A 9,876-nucleotide genomic window follows, 5' to 3' on the forward strand; every position below is an offset into this window, starting at 1 on the left:
GAGCAAAGAACCCACCACAAGCACACAAGGATTAATTAAAAGCACTATAACACTTTCCGATGAAATGACAACAACAATTATTTGTCCCAATTCAATGTTGTTGTTGCTGTTGCTGTTGCAATTCAATTGTTTGCCGTGCTACACGTAATTAAATGTTCAACTTCCTCTCAGAGCAGCACCAGTAAGAAATGGCAATGTCCGGCGGAACCGGAAGGCGATCAGACACGGCTTAAACGCTTAAGTGTAGCACCAAACTATGGCCTACTGGCTAGGTTCTAGGCTCCAGACGCTGATTGCAATGTTGCAAGAAAAAAAACGGGAAAAACACTACAATTTTAAATTGTCGCACACTTGGCCAAACATTTGTCGAGCTTTTATCGCATAAAGGAGGCCCGGCACCACTTCTCACTAACGAGGGTGGTGCATTGCCCTGTCTAGCACTTGATGAATCGTGTCGTCGATTTGCCTTAGACCGGTTTTCCACTCACACTCTTCATTAGAGCTGTGAATAGTTAGATCGGAGTCATTAATAGTTCAGGAAATAAGCTTTAAATTCCTGACCTACTTTTGTCTACTACATTTTGAGAGCGAAAAGTAAACGGCACTATATTTTAAAGTTTACTTACAGTAGATTTCGTCTAAAAATTGAAACTTCTATCTGAACATAACATAAGAAAAAATATAGCATATTGCATTTAATTGCACTTTTAACTTAAATGACAAACAAGTAAAAACCCTCCTTTTATCGGCTTATGTTATTTATATCAACAATCATCGTACGCTTTGAGATTTATTGCCACTTTTTTGTATTCTATTCGAATTTATTATTGATTGAAAAGAAAGTTTCACGTTCTATACCAGATACTATTTTCCTAAACTAACAGCTAATTACATTATAAAATATTCAAATACTATATAATATATACCTATACTCATAAGTTTCTTATCTTTCACGCTAAATTTCTACAAAACAAACTGATATTATGAACCAGATTCTTAAGTTTGCGAAAACTGCAAAAATTTCGAAATTATTACATCGCTCTTTCGCACAATTTCGTTTTTTGAACTGCTTTTTCCACTTGTTCAATGTATTCCCATCTTTATAGACTAAACTCACATCACAAATTAAAAGGAAAGAAAGAACGGTTAGTTCGTTTAGAGCCCTAAATGAATATATCCATAATAATTCATAGAAAACAACAAAAAGAAAATCAAATTCGCACACTTTTCCAAATCAAAATAATTGTCTACTACAGTAAAGTAACCTGTACTCTCCACAAAAATTAAAAATTAAAAAAAAATATATTAAAAAAGCAGAGCATGGGCAGCGATTTTATGTATGGCTATAACTTTCTTCCGAATTGACCTATCATGATGAAACTTGGCATATGGACATATAAGCACTAACTGGACGTAACTACTAAAACTGATTTCAAAATTCCAAGAATTACGGAATTTATAAACAAAAACACGAATTGCGGGGGAGTGGGGGGGTATATCAGAATAAAAAAAATAAACTTGACCTGCCTAGGGCTTAGGGGAATCTGGGTACTAAGTTTGGTGGGGTCTGCCACGCCTCCTTCTTTGTGTTACATACATGCGCACAAAACTAGTATAGCCTTTAACCCTTTGGGAACAGGCTATAAAGAACGATCATGTTATTATCATTTATTATATATTTAGACATTTATTACATTTACAAAATTTTAATTCATAATAATTGCCAAAAAAAATTAGATTCACATCCTTACGATCATAGCGCCGCCTTGATTCTGCTCCTCTATTCTTGAATCCTTTCAATTGTACATGGTGCGGAGGAGAGCGAGAAATTTATATGATAGTTGCATAAACTGCAAAGAAAGAGAAACAAATAATACGAAAATCGTATTTTGATTTGTTGTTGACTGATTTCGCAAATTATACTATTTAGTTTTTTCTATAGTATATGATCAATCATTAGAAAGTATGTTTTGCATTTGATCATCATCATCTTCAGCGACTAGTTAAAATATCATAATGGATACTACAATTTAATTTTAAGGTAAGTACTATGGAAATGGAAAAAAATAATTACATCGGTCATGGTGCTCATAGATACAGCCACAAATATGGTGGCCCTTAGGCTTACGGGCTGCTGCGCTCGCTGAGCCATAACTACGAGCATCTTCTGATAACGAACATCAGCAGCCGGCCAGTCCATGTTGTATACCGCCTCGGAAATCTTGGTGCTCTGCAGGGTAAGAAAATTAAGAGAAAAATGTGTATGCAAAATATTGAAAAATGGATAAACCTACTGCGTCAATCAACTGCTGACTAAAGACACATAGCAAAAATATATTTATCACAATTGTCGCCAAGAAGACTGCGACCTTTACCATCAACTCGGGACTTATGCCGATAGTTATCTCAAATCCCAAAAAGCACATACCACCCGATGACGCAAAAAATGTCAGCAGGAGTGGTACACCAAAAACTTCATTCATTTGATCCGCCAACCTGAAGACAAAGAAGGACGAAAAAAGAAGAAAAACAAATAAGCATTTGTTTATTTAAAAGCGATGAATCATCGTTTTCTGGCGTAATTCTGCTTATTTTCAAAGCGCAACTTCGCACTTCCCAGGCAAAGGATATAATGGACCTTTAGTCCATGAATTTTCCAAAACCTTCTTATCGCCAACCTACGCTATGAACGGATGCTTGAGCTGTGCATTGTACGTCCCCAATTAGTCTGTCAGGACAAACTGTTTTATATATATGTGGGGTTCTGTTTATTGGTTAAGCTGATATTTGGATTACAATATAATATTTAGGAGTATTTGGAATACAAAAGTGATTAAACTTCATTTAACATCGTTGGCTCGTCTTATACATCGTTGGCGGACCGTCTGTCCTTCACTATGACTCAAGGCGAACTCTCTGCGTCGTTCATGGACCGTCTGTCCTTCTCGACGAACTCTACTCGAACGTTCTTGGACCGTCTGTCCTGCTCGACGAACTCTACTCGAATCGTTGTTGGACCGTCTGTCCTGCTCGACAAACTCTCGAAGACTCTCGCACACGCCGCCCGTCATAGCTTTGTGTTGCACTTCTTGCCGCCGTTGTTGTCGCCTCTCGTCATTTCGCCGAACTCTATGCTTGCGCCGTCGATCACTTCATAATTGTCGCCTTCGTAGTTTTGCCTCTTCTCTATGGCTCCGTTATACTTATTGTTGTCTAGGGTTGTTTAGTTTATTCGCTTATATTCTACCAACCATCCCACATTCGGCCGTCCTGACTACGCATTCGCCCCGAATGCGCTGCTACCAACATCCTCTAGGCTGCAAACCGAATATGGCTTCATATACTCTGCACATGTTGATGTGCTCTTTGGGCCCTCAAAGCTGCCCAATTTCTGCACATCGTAAGCGTTGTTGTGCTTCACCTTAATGACACGATAGGGACCCAAAAACTTAGGCTTCAGTTTTAATCCACTACCAAACTGTGTCCTTTTTATTGCGACAAGATTGCCCACATCGTATTGTCGTGCCTCTTTACGCCTTCGATTGTACGTCTTTTTATTCTCTTCTTGCACCTTCAGGATTTGTGACTTCGCTTTTTGTCTCAACTCGTTGCGGTCTTCGTCGAATCTGGCTATAATTTCTTCGTCGATAAGTTTTCGTAGCTGGGGGTCTTCGCTAGTTCGCATTCTTGCGCCGATCAATAGCTGGAATGGAGTAGTATTGATGCTTCTGGTAAACGTCGAGTTAACTGCCTGCTGAACTTTGCCAACATGTCGATACCATTTCGTCGGGTCATCAATACTTAGCTTGGCGAGGACTGCAATTATTATCGTATTTAGGCGCTCCACTTGACCATTTACGCGTGGTAGGCCTGTCGTCGAATTCACTCTCTTGATACCTTCCTTATCGCAGTAGTCTATAAAATCTTGGGCCAGAAAAGCAGATCCTTTATCCGAAATAATGACAGCAGGATTGCCAAACACTGTACTCTGGATGCTTAGTTTTGTGATAACTTCGCTTGCTGTTGTAGACTTCGTAGGATACAGCCAACAAAACTTCGTAAATGAATCGATGACCGCCAAGATGTGGTTGTAGTCTTTATGCGTTGACTTAAGTGGACCCAAAAAATCGATGTGATATGTGTGCAGTGGTATATCCTCTTTTCGTAATGGGTGTAGTAAGCCCTCTTGCTTACCACGTTTTCGGTTATACAAAATACACGGAATACAGCAATCGATGTATTTTTGTATCTTTTCGTCAATCTGGGGGATGAAGTAATCTCTGCACACTAACTCCTTCGTCTTCTTGGCAGCAAAATGACCTTTATCATGTGCTTGGCTGATAATATTTTTCTGCATCTCTTTGGGGACTACAATTAGTTCTACGTCGTTAACTAATTTGTACAGAATACCAGACTTCAAGAAATAGTCGTTGTATGAAGTATTTCCATCTTTGAGAATTTGTTTGATCGCCTTTATTGTTTCGTCATGTGACTGTGCCTCCTCGATGCCTATATTGATTTGTTCGCCTATTATGGTTCTCACTGGATAGCGACTGAGCGCATCGACATGCTTCATACGTGTGCCAGGGCGGTAACACACTTCACAATTATACTCTTGGAGGAACATCACCCAACGGCCGATTCTCTTACTTACATCTGCCTTCTTCATGGTCTTTGCAAATGCCTCACAGTCGGTGTATACTTTAAAATTTATTCCCAAGAGATATACCCTAAACTTGGCAATAGCTTCTACAACTGCTAATACTTCTAACTCGTAACTTGGGTATTCTCTCTGCGCAGGGGTCGTCTTCTTGCTCATAAAGTAAATAGGGTGTAAGTGCCCATCGTCAGGCGACTTTTGCATGAGCACTGCCCCAAATCCATCTTGAGAAGCATCAGTGTGAACTTCGGTTTCATACGTTTGGCTGTAGATATTCAGGACTGGACCTTCTGTCAGCATTTTCTTCAGACTATCGATGGCGTTTTGCTCTTCTATCCCTATGCTAATTTTTGCCTCTTGTAGTCGATCGAGTTGATCCTCAATGAGCGGTAAAGGAAACTGATCCTTAACACATACCTTATTAATTCTTCTAAAGTCGACGCATAGTCTTGTTGTGCCATCTCGTTTTTTAACAAGAACAACGGGGCTTGTAAATTCGGATGTGGATTCTTCAATTATACCGTTTTCTAACCATTCGTCGATTTGTTTGTCAACAATGCCCGTTTCAGTGAAAGCCAAACGACGCGGACGCGAGCATATGGGAGTTTCGTCATTTAGGATAATGCGCATTTCGACTTTTGTTGTTTTCGTTTGCATTGGCACGTAATTTGAAATTAAATTTCGCACTTCTTGTTTGGCTGTGTCGCTAGCCTCTTCGTCTACATTACATTCATTGCTGACGACCACAGTACCTATATTGAGCATGTTTACATCAAAATTGTCAGTATCATTCTTACGCACTTTTACTCCATCGCGGCTAAAAATTATTTCAGCTTGCTCGCACAGTTCTTCACCTATAATTGCTTTCACATCGATACATCTGATTGGAACCACCATAAAGTTCATACAAAATTGTTCACCATCAACAAAAATTTTATGTTTGAATTGTCCAATCGGTTTAATTTTACTCGCGTTACGGTCACTACCAAATCCAACAAGAAAAACGTTACAACTTTCCAGTTTTGGTTTGCCGATATCATTGTAAAAATCTTCGCGTATTATGCTATATTTACTTCCCGTATCGAATAGGGCTGTGCACTTATTTTCACCGATTAAAATTTCTTTGCTCGTTAAATCGTTTTTCTGCTGCAAATTACGTGTATTCATCTTAATGGGACTTTGTTTCTCTGTTAGCTTTTCACTTTGCTTGCATTCTTTAGAAATATGCCCAAATTGTTGACACTTATAACATTTTCGACCTTTCTCTTTGTTTTGACAATTACTCGAAAAGTGCCCTTTTTCACCACAGTTGTAACACTGTATTTCCTTTTTCATATTTCTATTTTCATTCACACTCTTTTTCATTTTCCACTTTGCGTCATCATTCCGATATATTTTTTCACTCTCATTTTCTTTATCGACCATCGTTTTATAAAATTTTAACTTTTCTTTAAATTCATTTATATTTTTCGCACCGTACAGAATTGTTTTATTTGCCGATTTATCATTTATGCCGTCAATCAAATATTGAATCAAAGAATCTTCTTTTATTTGTCCACGGGACGCAATGTCTTTAAGCCGATAAAAATATTCGAATAGACACTCGTTTCTGCCATGTTTACTTTGCGCGAGTTGCTCGTGAATTTGCTTACTACTAACGACTGATTTAAATTCACTGAGAAGAGCATTTTTAAGGGTATACCACGAATTTAATCCCCGCTCGCTAAACACAAAAAGTTTTGCTATGCCTTTTAACGCTTTCTTTGCAAACAAAAATTTTTGGAAATCATTCCAGCACATTAACGTCGCCTGCTCTTCAAACTCCTCTAGCCACACTTCCACTGGAATAGCATTTGTGCCATCAAAACATCGAATGTTCTCTTCGACATCGCGAAAACTGATCGCAAACCTAGGCGTTTGCATTCTATCACTTGTGTAACGGTCTCCGTTTTCTAAGAATTCATTGGCGACGGCGTCTCGATGGCCGCTACCGAAACGGTCGTCGCGTATGCCGCTACCTGCGCAACTATTTTGACCTTGACAAACCGTTTGCATTGCTGCTGTACTTGGTAATTCTTTTCGTTGTTGCGGTGTCGACATTATGTTACTGTTTGCGCTTCTCATCTCAACGACACTATCTTCTTCACTCAATATTTCTTCTTCGTCGCTAAATACGTCCTCTACCTGTTTGCTCGACAACAAACGATTCACTTGCAAATTGCAAAATATATGCACACATAATTCGTTTTCCACTTTGTAGCCAATTTCTAGCAAATTACAAATCGAAACAAGATCACCGTCAGTTAAATTTTCATTTATATAGACTCTTTTATTCATAAATTTTCCACTATTTTCGTTAAAATCAAATCCTCTAAACTCTCGTAGTCGTTTGCGGTTATTTCTGTCTCCTTCACACTCAAACACAAATTTGTGCAGCGCGACTATGCTGCTTCTTTTGCTAACACGCAAATTGTTGCTAATCAAATCGTTCAATGTTGACATCGTTGTTATGAATTTCACTTTTACGTCGTAATTTTTTTTTAAAGACAGCTATGTACATGTGTACTGCCGACCAGACACGTTTCTCGATTTAATAAAAATTATTATGTATTTCAGCTTCACTATTCTTCTTTTCCAAACTTAACCACACTCACGATCACGGACGAGCGCCCAAAATGTGGGGTTCTGTTTATTGGTTAAGCTGATATTTGGATTACAATATAATATTTAGGAGTATTTGGAATACAAAAGTGATTAAACTTCATTTAACATCGTTGGCTCGTCTTATACATCGTTGGCGGACCGTCTGTCCTTCACTATGACTCAAGGCGAACTCTCTGCGTCGTTCATGGACCGTCTGTCCTTCTCGACGAACTCTACTCGAACGTTCTTGGACCGTCTGTCCTGCTCGACGAACTCTACTCGAATCGTTGTTGGACCGTCTGTCCTGCTCGACGAACTCTCGAAGACTCTCGCACACGCCGCCCGTCATAGCTTTGTGTTGCACTTCTTGCCGCCGTTGTTGTCGCCTCTCGTCATTTCGCCGAACTCTATGCTTGCGCCGTCGATCACTTCATAATTGTCGCCTTCGTAGTTTTGCCTCTTCTCTATGGCTCCGTTATACTTATTGTTGTCTAGGGTTGTTTAGTTTATTCGCTTATATTCTACCAACCATCCCACATATATATACATTTTGTTCTACAAGTAATAAACTTCAATTTTCTATAACCAACTATTCAATAACTAATGGATGGATTTAAATCATTGAAATCTCTCTGAGCATCTGAGAATTTTCTCTAGATATAAGGTTGCTTAAAATAATTTTGTACAACTCACCTGAACATCTTATTGTGATAGATAAGCCAGCTCTGAAGTTGCTTCAAATCTTTGGCGTAACCGTCTTTCGAAAGGTGCGCCTGCGGCTTATATTTCTCAATGCTTTCGGCCATATAATCAAAGTGCATGATCAGCTGCGTAGCGATGTTGAAGATAAGTAGGTTATTTGACATGTGTCCCAAGACGGCTGAGTAGCCTTGAAAGGCTTCCATAAAGTATATCAGGTAAAATGTCCAGTTATCCTGCCAGACCCAAGGTACATCTGGGGCAAACGGCAATGATCGCGTGCCATTAGGCCAATTCAATAAGTAGAATGCAATGTCCCAGAGGGAATAGATTTGAATTACAATAACATGCAAGGCACTATAGGTTTTAGTGATCAGACCAGCACGATCAGAATATACTCGAGCCCGGTACAGTTGCTGATCGCTCTCCCTTGAAGGGAACATGGATTGCAGTTGATTCACAAGACTCGTTAACTTTTTTTTGTTCCACCAAAGGGAAACAATTTGACACTGTGCGCCAACTGCAAATCCCAAATATGACATCACCATAATAGACTCGAAAAATTCCTCATTTTGCTTCAACTTTCTTGCAATAAAGACGATGGCGTTCCAGATTCCGAAGCTCAGATTTGCCAAGTTAAGCACAAAGCTTACGTAGATCCAAACTTTGAATGATGTACTGCTGCCTTTTTTTTCATAGGGAACCACTCCGATGCTATTTAAGAGAAACACCGCCAATCCCATAAAGTCGTCGAAGACAACTAGCTTCTGAGCCATTTTGCAAACCTAACTAGTTATTGCAGAGGGCATGTAGCTTTTATATAACACCAGTTACCACCAATGCTTGGGAAAGGAAACATCTATCAAGGCCGAAAATAATTGCAGCGATATGCATGGGATTTTGCCCGGCAGGTAATTGGCGTGTGGGATATATAAGTAGTATATTGATGTGAGAAGCGTTTTTATACTCTGTAACTAAAAGTACAAGAGTATATCAGATTTGTGCAATGTGAAAAATGTAACAGACAGAAGGAGGCGTGGTAGACACCTCAAGGTACATACACATATTCTTGATCAGAACGACAAGACAAGCTGACTTAGCTTTATCTGTCTGTCTGACCGTCTGTCGCTCCGAATGAACACCTAGATCCCAGACTCTATAAGAGATAGAAAAATAAATCTTGTATACAGATGCTAGCAGGTACTACATACTATATATATGTATATTTATGTATGTAGTATGACATCAAGGCAAATAATTTCCTTTTATTGAAAAGTTACAAAAATGCAGAAAATCGTTGAATATCAATTTGTAGATATAGTTATTGACTACGGACCTCAAATCTGAAATCGATCAGACAACAATTATATCACAAGCTTTTCAATTGAAAAATAGTGGCGAAATACTAAAACCCCAATAATTCAAGCTCCAAGAATAATTTGCACGTTTTTTTTCGTATAGATTTTGCAGATCTTTATAGATTAAAAAAACCAAATTAAATTATCATCAGATCAGTAGAAAACTGAAGAGTTTTCGAATCACTTCTTAATGCTCACTTGCACTGTAAAAGAAAACTTGTGTCTAAATTTCAGCTTACTAGCTCTTACCCTTTGGGCTGTGCGTTGATGGCCAATCGGTCAGTCAGGACAAACTGTTGTATATATATATAGTGATTATTATATAGATTATAAGTGATTTGCATTAAGGCGTGTAGTATGTGGAATTTTTACTCAAATCTCGCAATACAAACTTATTGGTGCTTATTTGGGGTCCGTATTTCAATTATCATCGTTATACGCTAATTTTAATGGAAGTTATAGCCATAAATTATACTCTGGTTGATGTTCCTGTTGTTTTATCTTAACTTTTTTCTG

General features: G+C 38.7%; 1 protein-coding gene across 1 annotated transcript; it reads right to left on the reverse strand.

Annotated features, from left to right (window-relative positions):
- Nucleotides 1-1,796: 1,796 nt before the first annotated feature.
- On the reverse strand, nucleotides 1,797-8,778 carry LOC115625389 (odorant receptor 67a-like). The gene is made up of 4 exons (XM_030520427.1): nucleotides 7,997-8,778; nucleotides 2,295-2,496; nucleotides 2,075-2,230; nucleotides 1,797-1,850 (listed from the first exon to the last, which is right to left on the reverse strand). The coding sequence occupies exons 1-4, from the start codon at nucleotides 8,776-8,778 to the stop codon at nucleotides 1,797-1,799; spliced, it is 1,194 nt and encodes a 397-aa protein (XP_030376287.1).
- Between the last annotated feature and the right edge of the window lie 1,098 nt (nucleotides 8,779-9,876).

This window comes from Scaptodrosophila lebanonensis, unplaced genomic scaffold (genome assembly GCF_003285725.1).
Source record: "Scaptodrosophila lebanonensis strain 11010-0011.00,11010-0021.00 unplaced genomic scaffold, SlebRS2 tig00000072-arrow-pilon, whole genome shotgun sequence".
NCBI lineage: Eukaryota > Metazoa > Arthropoda > Insecta > Diptera > Drosophilidae > Scaptodrosophila > Scaptodrosophila lebanonensis.